This window comes from Balaenoptera musculus, chromosome 2, assembly GCF_009873245.2.
Source record: "Balaenoptera musculus isolate JJ_BM4_2016_0621 chromosome 2, mBalMus1.pri.v3, whole genome shotgun sequence".
Classification (NCBI taxonomy): domain Eukaryota; kingdom Metazoa; phylum Chordata; class Mammalia; order Artiodactyla; family Balaenopteridae; genus Balaenoptera; species Balaenoptera musculus.
In genome coordinates this window covers 35143069-35161470 of record NC_045786.1, presented here as the reverse complement: position 1 = coordinate 35161470, position 18402 = coordinate 35143069, and the positions used below count along the sequence as shown (strand labels likewise).

Genomic DNA, 18402 nt, shown 5'->3' with positions numbered 1-18402 from the left:
CTCCCCGACCAGGGATCGAACCCACACCCCCTGCATTGGAAGGCAAAGTCTTAACCACTGGACTGGCAGGGAAGTCCCATGAGTTTGTTTTCTCCAAGATGGCTCTGCTTATACATTGGACAAGGCACTCTAGAAAGGAGACAAAACTCAGGAGGCTCCTGGAGTGGTCCTAGTGAGGAATGATCGTGGCTTGGACTCCACTGGTAATAGTGGGAAACTGACAAGAGTGGATGGAAGTGAGAGGAAAGGGGGAGTTTAGGATGCTGTCAATGTGATCTGGAACACTGGGGACGGATCAGAGTTGGTGGAGACCATGAGTTTGACTTTGGACATTTTTAAAACCATTGATTTGTGTTTTCTGTGACACAGAAAGGTTATTAATGGTTGTACCCCTGGGGGTAGAGTCTAAGGAACCGTGCTTTTAGCTAGTGCCTCTCATGATCTGGCCCACTGCCTTATCTCCTGGGTAAACCCATGAAATCAGCTTCACTGTGCTCTTAAGGTACATTGTGAGTGCAGGAAACAGATTTGGGTAGCAATTAAGAGCACAAGCTGTGAAATCAGACTATGTCAATTTGAATTCTGGCCCTTGTAACTGTGCAGCCTAGGGGAGTTGTGCCATCTGTAAAATAGAAAATGAACGACATCGACCTCATACGTGACTGTGAAGTGATCCACATAAAGAACTTAGCAGAGTGCCTTGTATGGTACATGCTAAACAAATCATAGTGGTCGAGTTATTAAATCCAAATGACTGGGCATTTTAGAACAAGCCAAAACCTGGTACTGATGAGATGACTACACATACCTCGAGGGGCAGTCCCAGATGTTACAGGGCTGGAACCCAGCCAGCGGCTTCTGGAGATGCTCACAGAAGGCCTCACTCACTTCCTGCCCGTTGGCCATTACACACTGGGGTCTCTGAACTCGGGCTCCCAAGTGGCCGCAAGTGGCAGAACACTGTGTCCAGCTACCAAGCTCCCAGAAAGTCTCTGCGGAAAGAAAATGAATGTCATGACAGATGAGAAATGATGAGGGGCTGGAGACAACCCGGCCAAAGACCACGGCCAGCTGTTTTCTGCTTAGCTGCCTGTCTGGTGCTCTGAGTAGCACACCGAGAATAAGCCATCGTACAGTGCAAGGGAGTCCTTTAAATCTCCTTTTCCCTCAACTAGCTTATTGTAATAACTGGTGGGAATGGCAGCCAGAATGGGGCCCTTGGACCACAGCCTGGGAGAGGGGCTATTGCAGAGCAGCTGGATCTGCCAGAAAAATCCCAGAGAGAAGGAGGAGGTATCCTGTGCAGTGCGCTGGCTCCTCCGGACTCTCCAAGCAGAGCCAACAGGGCAAGAGTGGAGGGTCTCTCAGGGGATGCCCTAATGGGTTTTATTTCTCCAAAGGGGATCAGGCCGAGAAATGAAAGATGTTTAGCAGGGAGCAGGGATTAAGCAGAAATGTTAAAGTTGCATTTCAATTCCATTCTTACTCTTCCATTAATTCTGAATCTACGCTTCAGATTAGTCCTGAAACTGCGTACATAATTTGTCCTGGAGACATCTGGAAAGGTGAAAATGGGAGTTTCCTTTAGAAACGTTGAAGCTGACCCCCTCCAATAATTATAGCGGATTTTTCTTTAATCCCCATTCCAAGCAGCCTTTCCCTTCCCTTTTGACACTTGGTAAAAAGATGAGGTAGGACACGATGATGACACACGTGTGTATGATCACAGAAAGTGCCAGATTTCTTGTAATAATCACAAGTAATTGATAGCTACCAGCTGTGTCCACAGGCTCCCTCACAGAGGGACTGATTTCTTTAACTGAATTGTTTTCCCGGTTTTCCTTTTGATTTTGGAATTTTTGTCCTAAGTTGCATGTGGTATCATTTGCAAAGGAGAAGAGAATATATTTTTAGTTGTCCCCCCAGGATTACAGTTTATTTAAAACAAATTTTAAAAATAGCTAAGTTTATTAGGAATTTTCCAGGTGATAGGTACTGAGTTAAACACTTTAACGTCAATTTTCCATTTAATCCTTATGGCCATGTTGTGAATTCGATTAGTTTTACTTGCAGAGGTGGACACTTAAAAAAGCTAAATGACTTTCCCGAGGTCCTTCAGCTGGATTGGAGCCCAGTGTGTCTGTCTCCAAATCTCACTCTTTCTAGTCTGTCACATTTCACAAAGACAACTTGATGATTCAAGGCAGGACACACGTGCATTTCTTTAAAAAAAGAAAAAATACGTATTTTTTTACTGAGGTATAATTCATATACAATAAAATGCTCAGATATCAGGCACATGGATTTATGAGTTTTCACAATTGTATGCACGTATGTAACCGTGATCCAAAGCAAGGTATATAACATTTCATCGCCCCTAAAATTTCCTCCTGCCTCTTTTGTAATCAATTTCCCTCTCCTCCAGGCAACTACTTCTTCATTTCCATTAATATACATCAGTACTATCTGTTCTCGGACTTCATGCAATACGTACTCTTGTGTGTTTGGCTTTTTTTGCTTAACATAATGTTTTTGAGATATACCCATATTGTCCTGTATATCAGTCATTCATTCTTTTATTTTTATTGCTGAATAATATTTCATTGTATGAATACACCCACAAAGTTACACCTTATTCTCATAAACATTTCTGATTTTCTTAACTCTACCTCTCTCCCTTGGCCTCCTAAAGAGTTTTGCAAGCTGGAAATACCTAGATTAGGTTCTTGTGACCAAGTACTGATATGCGTGGAAAAAAATATTTGTGAAAGAAGACAAATGATAGAATTGATTGCACAGTTCTTAGCAAATCTTCCCTCTATTAATATTTACCAAGTTAGCAATTGTTTTGCAACTAGAAAATCAATGTCTGCATTACCACAAATAATGATGCAGATTTGAGATATGACCTCTGTGGGCTTCCCCAGCAGTTAATTTTTTTTTAAAAAGTTCAATATGGAAGGAAAAAGTTGAACCCCTGAAGGTTGAGGGGGAAGGGAAAAGCTGGCTGGATGCCTAGGAATAATTTTACTTATTGCAAAGTGCAAAACATGGAGGGTCTTTTAACTAAATCCTTTTCTTAGCACATGTCTTACCACCAGCAAATCCCCCAGAAAAGCCCAAACCCCAGACCTGAAGGTAGGGGTTTTCTTGTTGGCCCATTACTGTTGGTTCCAGTGTTGGATGCCTGGAGCATATGCTGTTTATGGTCCTTGGGAAATAGAAGTTTACTGCCTGACTGTCTTTGTTCTGAGAAGAAAAAAAGGAACACTTGTTTACCAATTAGAAGTTATCTAATTCTTGTTCCATCTTGGGTGTTCTGAAAGACGACAACTCCTGGGAAATAATTCCTTTGCAATAGAATGCTCTGTCCCAGGACATCAGGCTCACACAGATCTGGGAGCTATGTGTGGGGCTGGGTGTGCGGAGTGCCACAGGGGCTTAGTTAGAGTTATTAACTACGCTAACATGTAGCATCTCTGCATGTTTTCAGGGTTTATAGCCTAACTAACAAGGTAGGAAAAAATACATTCACCAGAATTCCAAAAGGGACTGGAGGAAGCAGCTGGGGCTTATAGGGCTCTTCCCCTCCAGACAGCTTTGGGAACAGAAGAAGGGGTGATGTTTTATAGGGCACCTCACATGGTGAGGAGTGCATGAGTGTAAGAGCAGAAGGATGGTGGAGGAGTGCTGTGTATTGTGTGATGTAAGACATTCTTGATTCCTCAGTCATGTGACCATAGTCACGAGCTGCTTGACTGGAGAGACTTCTGAGAGAAGAGGCGTGCAGGGCAGAACTGAGACACCCACACAGACTCATGAGTGGAGAGGGGGAGAGGCAAGGAATAAGGCTGGGACTTCTCAGGGAGCTTGGGGAAGGCACTCGAGAATCAGACAGGTTAAGCTACCCCATTTGTTGACAATCTTCCATATTAAGATCCTAGAGGACCACAGAGGCTCTTTGGGAAGAGCCACATGGAGGCACACCAGTGCCTTTCTGATCAGCACTGAGAGTCAAGCAGGGCAGTATGGAGAACACTGAAAGAGATGACTATATATTTGGGCTCTAGTAAAAACTTTCTTTTTTCTTTTTTTTAAGTAAGTTTATTTCTTTATTCATTTCTTTATTAATTTATTTTTGGGCTGTGTTGGGTCTTCGTTGCTGTGCACGGACTTTCTCTAGTTGTGGTGAGTGGGGGCTACTCTTCATTGTGGTGCGTGGGCTACTCATGGCGATGGCCTCTCCTTTTGTGGAGCACAGGCTCTAGGCACGCGGGCTTCAGTAGTTGTGGCATGTGGGCTTAGTAGTTGTGGCTCACGGGCTTAGTTGCTCTGCGGCATGCGGGATCTTCCCAGACCAGAGATCGAACCCATGTCCCCTGCATTGGCAGGCGGATTCTTAACCACTGCACCACCAGAGAAGTCCTCTAGCACAAACTTTCAATGAGTAGCAGGTTTCCTCATTTATACAACGGGATAAAAGATTACTGCCCTCAACACTGCGCTATTGTAAATATCTAAAGAGTTCATGAACATCAAAGTGCTTTGTGCATGACACCTATTCCAACTCCCCATCTATTTATGTCTCTGGGCTCCTCTAACTGCCAACAAGAAAAGCCATGGAGAAAGCTCTTTCCATCATCCGCTTAGTTTGGCAGTGGATTCTATAATCTCATACCAGTTCTGCCAGTGACTCAGTTTTATTCGTTTATGAAACACTTATTTAATGCTTACACCTGTGTTAGGTGCTGGAGATACAAAGGACAATAATAAATGATCCCTAATGTCAGTCTAACTGACGTCTGTGATTAACTCTCAATCACTTCCAAACTCTGGGGGGGAAAGAGGAGTATTATTTATTGAGTCCTCAAACCCCTGCAACTTAAAGCTCATTCTGGTGACAAGACTTCCGTGAGCTCCAGATCTTATCCCTGACAGACAGCAGCAGAAGAAGCCAGCTTATCACCCTGTGCCAGGGGCTCACTGCAGTGACCTTCCCCAAATTACAATACTGACCCCACTACAAGGTGTCTTAAGACTCAATTGATTAGTATTTGTTGAGCACCTACTGTGTGCCTCATACTCTATTATATACTTAGGACTGCAAAAGAAACATTAGACATGGTCTGTACCATTAAGGGACCCACAATTTAGCTGAGGAGACACAAATGAAAGAGGAAACAATTGGAGACCAATGTGTGTTAGGACTTAGGGACCAATGGGTGAGACCACAGAAAGGAGAGGTCCAAAAAAATCAGAGAAGGATTCACATGGGAAATAGGAATTCAGTTGGCCCTACAGGATGGGAGGTATTGGGGCGACATTATAAAGGCAGTGAGCAGTATGAGTGCAGTGAGCACTTTTCCTGGGTAAGCAATATGAATGGAAGCCACACTTCCAGGGAAGCAGCATGGGGTGTGTGTGTGGAGGGGGGTTTGGAACACAGGGCAGGAAACCATGTTGCCTAGAACAGAGTTTACTGCTAGCTTACAGTGGAGGTCAGGGAAAAGAATTAAGCAGATGTAAAGGCAGAATATGAAGGATCTTGATTCGGGGCAGAAAGTTTATATCCCAATGTAGGTTCTTAGGCAGAGAAGGAGCAGCAAGAAAGTCACAGCCTTCTAAGAGCAGAACTGGTAAGACAGAGTATTAGATTTAGTGCTCGTTTGTAAGTGGGCAGTGGCAGCAATAGTTAAAACTATTTAATGTCCACTTGTTTACTCCTCAACCCCAGAATCAACAAAACCAGTTCTTACTTTGTACATATTATAGGAAGCACTTGAAGGACAACAAGAATTTGACGCTTACCCAGCAAGTGGAGGATGGATGATGCCATCGCCTTTCCAAGAGCATTGGTGGCTGTACAGACGTAGGTTCCTTCACTTTCAAGGGAAACATTCTGCAACAACAGGGATCCATTGAAAAGCAAGGAAATATTGTCACTCAGAGATCCTCCTTTCTTCAACCAAGTTATATTAGGTTGAGGGACACCTTTGGAAGAAAAACAAATATGACAAAGGCAAATTCCTTTAAGAACAGGGCCACAGGACCATATGCAAATACCATTTAGCATTTTGACCACAAGTCAGGAAATGGGTTTAATCCCATATAATAGGAAAAACGGCTCTTTCTATTTCTATAGCTCCTCTATGGCAGGTGGGGGATGCTGCTGAAGCAAAGGGCTTTGGTCTACTGAGCACCGGGTTGGTTTATGTATATAAGTCAAGGAATAGGAGCCAAAGAGGGTGGGCTTGCTCTGTATTGGGAAGGGAGAGAAATTTTGAAGTTGAGTCGGGGTAACAGGAGAGTGGTTGGAACAGAGGAGCTGATCAAGCCGGATGAATGTGGAGGCAGAGACACAGAGAGGAATTCCTAGCAGTGGGTTGTCACAAAGAAGCCTTTTGGAAACAAAAATATCGAATATGGATGTTTAAGTGGTTTGCTGTGCAAAACGTAATGCAATGTTCCTCCCTTCAGGCGGAATACAAAATCTTTAGGGAAGTAGATTTTGTTCATCCATGCTTTTGTGAAAGAGGATAATTTCAGGGAACAAAAAGAAGTGTTGCATTTTAAGTTTGGGTCAACGTAGGGGTGAGCAGACTGTAAGCGACATCTCTGGACACAGAGAGGAGCGTGAGGAACTGAAAGAATTTCTTCCCCCACATCTTGAGAAGTCTTAGCAGTTTGCTGGGCTGTGGGACGTGAAACTAAGAGGAATCTCATTTCGTTCTTAAGAGCTGGGGCAGCCTCCGGTGATCCAGCAGGGTTACTGGTTTTGAGGATGTCCTTTCTTCCTGCAATGCTCTGGCTAGAGAGGCTATGGCAGAAATGGCAAGGCTTTCTGACAAGAAAGAGATGTCATCGCTCTAGTCATGACATCTGCAATGCACCTTACAAGAGGCAAAACACATGCTCCATGAACACTGAGACACGTTGATTCTCACGGTTATTCCCAACTCCTGGGAAGCAGTCATTGTTAGCTCTGTTTACAGCTGAGGAAGCTGGTCAAGTCAAAACTAGCTCAGAACCTAAATACACAGAGCAGTGCTAATCACAAGTGCATATATATAGTTTTGTAGTTTCTTCTACAAATATAAACACATGGAGAGGTTAAACTTTCCTAAGGTCAACAGCTAGTAAACACTGGATCTGAGATCCACACCCACGCAGTTTACTCCAGAACTTACCTTTTAACCACAATGTAGGTAGGTCTTGTATATTTCTTGATAGATTTATTCCTAGGCATCTCATACTTTTTATGGCCATAGTAAGCAGGCTCTTTTAAAATATATTTTAGAGTTGTTTATTCCTGACAATTAGAAAAGCAATGAACACTCACGTCTTTATCTTGTATCTAATCATCTTACTAAAGTTTATTATTTTGAATAGTTTTCAAATGATTTTGTTGTTTTTTTACAGGTAAACGATCACATCACTTACATGTAATGACAATCTTATCTCTTTTTTCCTATATTTATACCTATAATTTCTATTAACTATTGCACTGTATTAGCTAATGTCTCTAGAACAATGCTGAATCATGTTACACCAGGCAAATTCGTCTTGTTTCCAGCTTTAAAGGGAACATTACTAATGTTTCATCCTTAAGCATGTTGTTTGCTTTTGTTTTCTGTTAGCTGTTGTCAAATCAAAGAAATTTCCTTCTGTTTCTAACTCAGGTGGAAATTTCTAAACCTTTGAGCTAATATTTAGTTTATTTTAATTGGTTTTTAAAAAATAAAAGTATTTAAAGTTATTAATTTTCCTTTGAGTACAGCTTCGACTATATATCTTATATTTTGAGATGAAATAAGCCATTACCATTATTTCACTCGTTCAAAAATGTTTACAAAGTGCTTATTGTATGTGAGACTTTATGCTGGTGCTAAGGATATGTGAACTAAGTTTCCTTAAGAAACTTGATTTTAGAAGCCTTAATTTTGTGGTCCTCTAGGATCTTACAATGAATATTGTCAACAAATGGGGTAGGCTTAACCTGTCTGATTCTCGAGTGCCTTCTCCAAGCTCCCTGAGAAGTCCCAGCCTTAATTTTTAAATTTTAATTCCCTCCTTTGGAGGGAAACAGATGATTGCAAGAAAAGGACATGAGGGCTTATGATAAACGTAAACACTGGATGCCACTGGCACGTAAAAGCTGTATTTAATGCAGACTGGAGAGAGGGGAAAGATTCCCACATGAAGGAACATCTAAGCTAATACTTTAGGACAAGTAGAAACACGTCAGGTGAAGGGGGTGGATGTGGCGGTGAGACTGTTTTAGGTAGAGGGAACAGCGTGCAAAAAGGCACAGAGACGAAGGAAAATATAGTGCATTTGGGGAATCATAAATTGTTTTTTTATGACTGGAGCTTAAAGTACATGGAGTAGGAGTGAGGAGAGATGACTACAGAGGTCAGCAAGTACTCATAAAATGAAAATTTATTATCCACAGTAAGGAGTTTGGTGGCAGTTATCCTGAAGGAAATAGGAAATCGATTCATTCTTTTAAGCAGTGGTTAAAACTATCAGATTGCTGCTTCAGAAACATTGTTCTGGATGTGAGGTAAAACGGGGATGAGGGAGGCAAGGGTCAGTAGGACCACTTAGGTGGTTACGGAAGCAATCGAGGTGAGACGCAAAGGGTGCTGAAACAATGGTGGGAGCAAGGGATCTGGAGAGAATAGATTCACTTAGTAAACATTAAAGAAGAAAAATCAGTAGGATTTGGTGACTGATGTTCTACGCGGGAGTGAAGGAGAAAAAGGATTTAAGGATGACATGCAGATAGAGGGTGGTACCATTCATTGAAACAGGGAAAATAAGAGGAAGAGCAGACCTGCATGATAAATTCTTATAAGCATGTTGCGGCCTGAGAGGCAGGCGTCGAATTTAACACATACTCCTAGGAGCCTGCGGGAACACTCCGGGGACGAGGACCGGTGGGCGCCATTGTCATGCTCTCCCTCTGCTGTGCTCCAGAGCTTCAGAATCTCCCAGAAGAGGGCTTTTACACAAGTCTGCCCTGAGTTTTGTGGCTGCCAGCTGCGGATGCCTCTGGCTTGCCCGGCTCTGGAGGACAGGGGAGCCTGTGTTCCTGGTCCCTTGAGACCGTAATAATTAGTGTCACCCAGAAAAGAGCTCATACACCTACCTGGCACCCTGATTTTTGTGATTGCTGTCAGGGGACACCTCTGTATCACGTGGCTCTGGTGGCCAATGGGGCTTATACGTGTGGGTCCCACAGGATTGTGACCAATGGAGAAAGAGTTCTTAAACAGCTACCACCCCCCAGGGCACAGCAAGAGGCCACAGACCCAGGTGCTCCTTCTTTCTGTGAAGGAGGCCTATTAGCTAAGCATCATGACTGCGCCCGAGGGGCAGGCTTCTGATTAAACATGCATCTTGGGGTTGACTGTGATCCCTCCCAGAGACCTCTGAGGGTGGGAGCTGTCTTCACGCTCACCCTCTGCCATGCTCCGGGGTGCCAGTGTTTCCTGCTGGCAAGCTTTATGTGCATCCAGTGCCCTGGTTTTTACCTCTGGTGTCCTGTTTTTTTATTTTTATTTTTTATTTTATATTGGAGTATAGTTGACTCACGATGTTGTGATAGTTTCGGGTGTACAGCAAAGTGATTCAGTTATACATACACGTGTATCTATTCTTTTTCAAATTCTTCTCCCATTTAGGTTATTAAAGAATACTGAGCAGAATTCCCTGTGCTATACAGTAGGTCCTTGTGGGTTGTCCATTTAAAATATAGCAGTGTGTACCTATCAATCCCAAACTCTCAATCTATCCCTCCCCCCAACCACGCTTTCCCCAGGCTAACCATAAGTTCATTCTCTAAATCTGTGACTCTGTTTCTGTTTTGTAAGTGCGTTCATTTGTATCTGGTACCCTGGTTTTCGTGGCTGCCACCCAAGGGATGTTCCTTGACCTGGTGGCTCTGGTGGCCAGGGGTGGAAGGGGTGGGTGCAGGTTTAGGGGTGGGGTGGAGGGGTGGGAGGGTAGGGAGGAGGCGGGGGGGTGGCGGCTTGCATTCCTGGGTCCCACAGGACTGTGGCAATCAGAGAGGTAGTTCTTGGCAGGCTACCACCGCCAGGGCACCGCACAGACAACGGACTGAAACACACCCCCAGTCTTTCTATGAAGGAGGTCTCTTTGCTTGTCCTGGAGCTTTGGCCTGAGGGGCTGGCTTCAGGTCTGGCTCACATTTAGTGGCTTATGGAGCTGCTTTCAAGGAATGTAGGCTGTAGAATGTAGCGCCCCTTGGTGCGCTCCCTCCGCCTCGCGCCAGCTCACAGCTATCGCCCAGAAAAGGAAGTTACACACTCATTTGGAGCCCTGATTTCGGCAGCTGCCACCCAGGGGACCCCTCCAAATCTTCTGACGCTGGTGGGCATCAGGGATTACACGTACAGTCCCACAGGACTGTATATATCTGCATACTTAAAGGAAAAACTGATCCTGAGTGTCTAGCTTGCAGTCAGCCTGAATCTAGGTTCTGAGAGCCTCCCGTTTGAGACACTGACAGGTCTTAGCACATCCTCAACTATGAGGAGTTATTAAATACATACAGTAAGTCCCCTACATACAAACCTTCAAGTTGCGAACTTTCAAAGATGCAAACGTGCGTTCGCATGTCCAGTCACATAAGTTAGTAGATGTGTCGAGAGAACGTTGACACATTGCATGCATCTTCTACAAGTGGTTGTGTTTTTGTGTACTTTACTGTACAGTACTGTATAGAGGACAGTAGTACAGTATCTTTATTTCAAGCCCAGGATGTCTGGAAGCAAGCGTAAAAGCAGCAGTGATATAGCTGGTACTTTTCAAGGTAATGTACTGTAAGATTAAAAATGTTTTCTTTACTTTTTGTGTTCGTTTTTTATGTATTATTTGTGTGAAAAGTATTATAAACCTATTACAGTACAGTACTATACAGCCGATTGTCTTAGTTGGGTACCTAGGCTAACTTTGTTGGACTTGCCAACAAATTAAACTTACGAACGCGCTCTTGGAACGGAACTCGTTCATATGCAGGGGACTTACTGTAGTAGGTTGCTTGGACAAGCACAAAGGTTAGAGAGACAACCAGGAGCTGAAGCAGAGCTCAATGACAATGTTCATCTCCTTCATGAGGCTACTCCTTCCAAACTGAGTAAGCGGGGCTTCCCTGGTGGCACAGTGGTTGAGAATCTGCCTGCCAATGCAGGGGACACGGGTTCGAGCCCTGGTCTGGGAAGATCCCACATGCCGCGGAGCAACTAAGCCTGTGAGCCACAACTACTGAGCCTGCGCGTCTGGAGCCTGTACTCCGCAACAAGAGAGGCCGTGATAATGAGAGGCCCGCGCACCGTGATGAAGAGTGGCCCCCGCTTGCCACAACTAGAGAAAGCCCTCGCACAGAAATGAAGACCCAACACAGCCATAAATAAATAAATTAATTAATTAAAAAAAAAACAAAAAAACTGAGTAAGCTTGTTGCTTCATCTCTATAGAAGCCAACACAGAGACATAGAGTGGTTGAATGGATGAAAAAACAAGACCCATCCACATGCTGCCTACAAGAGACTCCCTTTAGATGTAAGGATACACACAGACTGAAAGTGAAGGGATGCAAAAAGATATCCCATGCAACTAGAAGTTAATTTCATGAGGAAACCTGGAAAATCACACAGATGTGGAGATTGAAAAACATCCTACTGAACAACCAATGGATCATCTTGCTTTTCTAGATTTTCTTGGGGACATAGCACATACACTACCTAAGATTGACCTTGGTGATACAGTGGATGCTCTCGTGTGCTTCTTGAGTGCTAGTTCAATGCCATTTTTACTGCCTAACCTCAGCATTCTGACTCAGAGCTCTAATGAGCAGAAATTCCTCCTGGCCCCATCTAGATAGATCCCAACCAGCATCTCTGCTCCCAGTGCTGACTATACTTGGTATCTCTTTTACACACTTTATTTTTATTTCAAAGGGTAACATTAGGAAGAGCAAATCAGGTCTCCCTCTTTTCTGCCTAAAGACCACAGAAGTAAATCTGTGGTTTCCTGAAAGCCTCAGACCATACTGCTCAAAAATGTCAAGAGTAAAGATGAGAGACTAGGTTAAATTTCTCTTGGGGGCTTCCCTGGTGGCGCAGTGGTTGAGAATCTGCCTGCCAATGCAGGGGACACGGGTTTGAGCCCTGGTCCGGGAAGATCCCACATGCTGTGGAGCAAATGGGCCCGTGAGCCACAATTATTGAGCCTGTGCATCTGGAGCCTGTGCTCTGCAACAAGAGAGGCCGCGATAGTGAGAGGCCCACGCACCGCGATGAAGAGTGTCCCCCGCTTGTCACAACTAGAGAAAGCCCTCGCACAGAAACGAAGATCCAACACAGCCATAAATAAATAAATAAATAAATAAATAAATAAATAAATAAATAAATAAATAAATAAATAAATAAATAAAATTTTTTAAAAAACCACATTATTTAAAAAAAACAAAAAAAAGTAAAAAAATAAATTTCTCTTGGGATTCCTTTCAGCTGAAAGATATGTGTGAGATAAATTCATCCGTTCATCCATCCACCCACCTGTCACTTTATATATTTATTCAACTCACTTTTATTATGTACCTCCTATGACCAGCACTCTTCTTGAGCATTATTACTGCATTAATCTCTCACCTCTCCAGTAGATCATGAGGATAGCTCCTGGCAAAGGGTAGACAAATGAATATTTGCTGAATGCATAAATGAGTGAACTGGGGAACGGACCTACCAGAAGAAAATTATATCCCGAAGATACGTCAGCATGACTTCCTGGTTATTCACCCCAGTGTTCTCTTCCAAATGGCAAAGATAAAATGCTGACTCTATTATTAAAAATCTTCGTAAATTCAGATGCTATTATTTTGGAATCTGTGGTAATTTAGAAAAGGGTGGTATTAGCTGGGAGGAAAATAACCTCCGCAAATATTTTGAGGCGAAAAATGTGAAACATTTCAGAAATCCCTTCAAACACTTAACTAGCCTCCGTATATGTGAATTTAAATTGTTATTTATTAATTAAAGGGATTCCTTTAAGACCTCTGCTAAGTCATTCTCTCTTGAGTAACTGAACATTTTTTAAAGCAACACTAAGTTTGAAAATATTTTACAATTTAAGGATATTCAGATTTATCTCCTCCAACTAGTCCCAATTAAGGGGAGTTTTCTCAAATTATAAAACCTCTTACAGTGAGAGACCCTGAAGCACTTCACACGTATTGGCTTATTCATTATGCCTCTATCATAAGAAGCATGCAAGCAACAGTGCTGTGAATTCTAAATTGAAAAGGGGTGCACTAAAGCCCTTCAGCGAGGTAAAACAAGCCACGCGGGGTCCTCGGGGAAGAGCACTCCAGGCAGAGAGAACAGCTCACGCTTCAGCCCTGAAGCAGGGTTTTTACCATGGCGTTCCTGAACCTCATGTAGGTCCATAGATGGAATTCAGGGGTTTGTGACCTTTCCACTTACTCCAGCTGAGATTTAGCATTTCTATCAACTATGAACATAAGCAACAAACCAAGGTAGCAGTACCATGGACGCTGCAGCCAATGGAAATCACAGATATTTTCATATCACATTATAATTCTTACAGATATCTCACAATATCTTTTATACCATCACTACTCCAAAACTATGGTATTTATTGGACGAATGTTAGCTTTTCAATTGAATGCATTAGTAAAGAAACACATATATTATTAGATCGCATACTTGCTTTATTAATATTGTGATATCTGTATTTTGATTATAATTGGTTTTCTTTAAAATATATAGTCTGCATCTGAAAACACTGTTCTGAGAAGCAGTCCCCTAGGCTTCATCAGACTAGACTTCAGGGCATGCTTCTCTTATTTTGGAAAAAGATAAAAGAACACTGTGGCTGCAGGGATGTGAGCAAGGTCAGAGAAATGGCAGGTCGGGTGCGGGCTCAGATCATAGAGAGCCTTATAGGTCATTGTAAGGCTCTGGATTTTACTCTAAAGGCTTTGAAGAGTTGTGTGTTCTGACTCTTGATTTTAAAGGGTTACTTTGACTGCTACGTTGAGAGTAGATTGTAGAGGGCAAGGGCAGAGAGGGAGAGCAGCGAGGAGGCTGTGATTACAATCCAGCCTAGAGATGATGGTGGGTTGGAGCAGCTTGGTAACAACTGAAGTGGTGAGAAATGTTCAGATTCTGGATATATTTTGAAGGTGGATATATTTTGAAGGATTTCTCTGGGGAATGGGGGATTGATGGATAGAGGGCTATGTCAGAGAGAAATGCAGGTCAAAAATGATGTCAAGATTTTAGGCTCACGCAACTGAAATAAAGGCACTGCCATTCTCTGAGACTCAGAGAAAAACTCCATGAAGAAGCAATTTTGGGAGCAAAACTCAGGCATTCAGTTTTGGATAAGTTAGGTTTGAAACATCTGATATTCACTGGGAGATGCTGAACAGGCGCTTGGATCTGTTCACCTAGAGCTTAGAGGAAAGGTCTGGGCTGGAAATACAAATCTAGGACTTGTCAGCATACAGATGACATTTGAATCCTTGAGCATGAATGAGATTGATGAGGGAGTGAGTACAGCTAGAGAGCAGAAAATGTCTGAGGACTAGTCCTGAGGTACCCTGACTTAGAGATCAGAGATGCGAGGCAAAGCCAGTGGAGGAGGCTGAAAAGGAACAGGTGATATGGTGGGCGTACAACCGGGAGTGTGGTTTCCCAGAAGCTGAGAAGAAAATATTTCACGAAGGAGGGAATAGCACTGTCAAATGCAATCACTGTCAAAGGGCCAAGTAAAAGGTCTGAGGATTGGCCAATGAATTGGCAATGCACAGACTGACATGGTGGGCCTGTTGGTAACCTTGACGACAGCTCTGAAGGTTGAGTGGTGCGGATAAACTTGGCTGGAGTGAGCTCACGAGAGGATGAGGGGAGATGAAATTGGAGACCGTACAAACTACTCTTGAGGTGTTTTGCTATGATGGAAATCGAGGAATGAGGCAGTAGCTGGAGGGGGGAGTGGAGTCAAGGTCAGCCTATCTAAAGGTGGCTTCACTCACCTGGAATTTGCAAAATCTTCCTAACCCTTCTCCCTGCTCCTACACTGGCCTTCCTTTCACTCTTTGATTCCCTACAGTCTATTTTCAACATGGTAGCCAGAGTGTTTCTCCTAAAACGTAGGTCAGATCATGTCATTCCTCCAATGGCTTCCATCTCATTCAGAATAAAAAACAAAGTGCTTATGATGGCTTATATGGCACTACGTGATCTGCCTCTATCATCTCAAAAAAAATGGAAAAAAAAGAAGTGCTGAGAGCCAGAGACAGCCAGATTCTTGATGAAATCATTTATGTTCCTGAATCCAGATGTGTCCAAAGTTAGCTGCACCCTAGGACTTTTCAGTTTCCAGAGCCAGTAACTTCTCTATTTTTCTTGAGCCAGTTCGAGGTGGTTCTCTCACCCTTGTAACCATGGGCGTCTGGACAAAAAAGGTAGGTATGAAAACAACCCAGATGGCCAAGTGGCCACAGCAGCACGCACCTCTGGGAACAAACTGGCATCATCGTGTTCCAAAAGAACATGTCAGAGATAAGAAGTTTGCAATGAGGAGGGTGAGACCACAGCAGAATATGGCCCGACCTCTTCCTCCTCACTCTACACAACTAACCTGGCCAAGTTCATCAGCTTTTAAGAACACAGTGATAATTCCTATGCTGACAACGCCCACATCTGCCTGTCCAACCTGAACCTGTCCCTCGAGTTCAACACCAACAGCTCCTGGACGTCTCCCATCCACGAGTCCCAAACGTGCCTCAAACGCAGTTAAGTCCCACAGCAAATTCGTTCTCCCTCTCCTCTTACCTCCCCGTAGGCTTCTTCTGCATCATCATTTCAGCACCACATCTATCCAACCTCCCCACCTCGGAGCCTCAGAGCCACGCTCGGATCTCGCCTCTGCATCCTCCATGTTTCATTTGCCACCAAGTTAGAAAAAAATCACTTCTAACTTAGGATGTTCCTGGATCATCTCCTCTTCTCCATTCTCATGGTCAGTGCTGGGGCTCAGGGCCAGAGTTCCTGCCTTAGTTACTGAAACAACCTCTTAGCTGGATTCCCTACTTCTCAACAATTCTTGTTTTTTTAAAATTTTTATTGGAGTATAGTTGATTTACAACGTTCTGTTAGTTTTAGCTGTACAGCAACGTGAAACAGTTATACATATACGTATATCCACTCTTCTTTAGATTCTTTTCCCAAATAGGTCATTATAGAGTATTGAGTACCTCCTACACCATTGGTGGGAATGTAAATTGGGACAACCATTATGGAGAACAGTATGGAGGTTCCTTAAAAAACTAATTACAGAACTACTGTATGATCCAGCAATCCCACTCCTGGGCCAACAATTCTTCATGCAAAGTCAGAGGGAGCAAAGTGCTGGGCCCTGACTGCCTTCAGAAGCTCGTGGCCCTGGCATTGTCAGCTCCACATCACTTAGCTCCAGCCACACTCCTAGCCTCACCTTCCAACCCTCCTGCCCGGTCTCTCCTTCCACAGACCTCACACCGTAGCCAATTCCGTGTCCTGCAGCAAGCCTGCCCTTGCATGCCAGCTGTCCTCACTCATGCTCTTCACTCTGGAATGTTCCTACCTTTTCATCTTCATGGACCTGGTCACACCTCCTGGGACCTCCCACACTGAGCTGCTTGTCTACTCTTCCCAGTTCCTACAGTGTTTTATTCGTGCGCACACTATCGCATTGACCACGTTATGTCATGGTCAGTATTGTGTCTTTCTGGGAGTTCCTTGCTGTCAGCTGGGCTTGTAGGAGGTGCTCAGAAGAGTGTGTCGAATTGAAAGCGTTCAAGGCTCTTTTTGGCTACGGCCATTCTCACTGGTGTGAGGTGATACCTCATTGTAGTTTTGATTTGCATTTCTCTAATAATGTTGAGCAAAATTGGGTCATTTGTAGAGACGTGGATGGACCTAGAGACTGTCATACAGGGTGAAGTAAGTCAGAAAGAGAAAAACAAATATCGTATATTAACGCATATATGTGGAATCTAGAAAAATGGTACCGATGAACCTATGTGTAGGGCAGGAATAGAGATGCAGACATAGAGAATGGACATGCGGACGCGAAGGGGTAAGTGAAGGGGGAGATGAATTAGGAGATTAGGATTGACATACTTACACTACTACCATGTGTAAAACAGATAGCTAGTGGGAAGCTGCTATATAGCACAGGGAGCTCAGCTTGGTGCTCTGTGATGACCTAGATGGGTGGGATGGGGGCGGCTGTGGGAGGGAGGTCCAAGAGGGAGGGGATAGATGTATACATATAGCTGATTCACTTCGGTGTACAGCAGAAACTAACACAACAGTGTAAAGCAATTATACTCCAATAATAATAATTAAAAAAAAAGCGTTCAAGGCTCTTGTTATGGACTGGATGTTCATGCTTCATTCCTCCCACCTCCACCACCAAATTCATCTGTTGAAGCCCTAACCGCCCATAGGATGGCATTTGGAAATGGGGCTTTGGGAAGGTAATGAGCTTTAGATGAGTTCATGAGGGTGCATCTCCCATGATGGGATGAGTACCCTTACAAAAAAAACAAAAGGAAGATACTGGAGATCTCTCTCTCTTTCCATCATGTGAGGAAACAATGAGAAGATGGCTGTCTGTAAGCCAGGAGGAGTTCTCACCAGACACTGAGCCTTCAGGCACCTTGACCTTGGACTTCCCAGCCTCCAACACTGGGAGAAATAAATGTCTGTTGTTTTAGCCACCCAGTCTATGGTATTTTGGTATAACAGCCTAAGCTAAGGCAGCTGTAGAGGAGGACTTGACTTTGGGGTTGTTGCCTGTCATGGGGCTCACCCCAAGGTCCTCAAGGCCTTAGGAAACAGGTTCTGCTGCATTCACACCCCTGGCTGGCTGAGACCCTAAGCGAAGGACGTCACCTTAGAGCATCTAGCGGGGCGCAGTCTCAATTCCTGCAGTGCCGTCCTGCTCTGGCTGCACCAGCTCGGAGTGACCAGGCTCCTCTGGCTACCCAGGGCTCCTGACAACCTCCAGAGCCTCTCCGCAGTTCAGCCGACCCGAAGTCTGAGCTGCAGGTGATTCCACGAGGGGAATGAGCTCCCGTTTCAGGGTGCTCCCTGAAGACACCCCACCTCAGTCGTTCTGAAACGCAGAGCAGGGGCTGGTGAGGATGGTGGTGTGAACGCTGTGCTCAGGAATTCTGCGGTTCATCTCAGCAGAACTTACCGTTCAGCAGAAATTTTTTAAAAAAGGGAAATCGCCCAGCATGATTTTTTTGGAGTCCATTTTGGTCACTAGTTATTCTGATTCTCTATGACTTCCTAGCTG

At 44.0% G+C, this 18402-nt stretch overlaps 1 protein-coding gene across 1 annotated transcript in view; it reads right to left on the bottom strand.

The window, feature by feature from the left end:
• The window catches only part of LOC118890028 (ADAMTS-like protein 3), a 62251-nt gene that overhangs the window by 11507 nt on the left and 32342 nt on the right, over positions 1–18402 (bottom strand). The window contains exons 4-6 of the mRNA XM_036842265.1: positions 5809–5991; positions 3133–3249; positions 809–992 (exon numbers count right to left, since the gene is read on the bottom strand). Of these exons, the coding sequence (XP_036698160.1) occupies positions 809–992; positions 3133–3249; positions 5809–5991 (484 nt within the window). The remainder of the gene's footprint in view (positions 1–808; positions 993–3132; positions 3250–5808; positions 5992–18402) is intronic.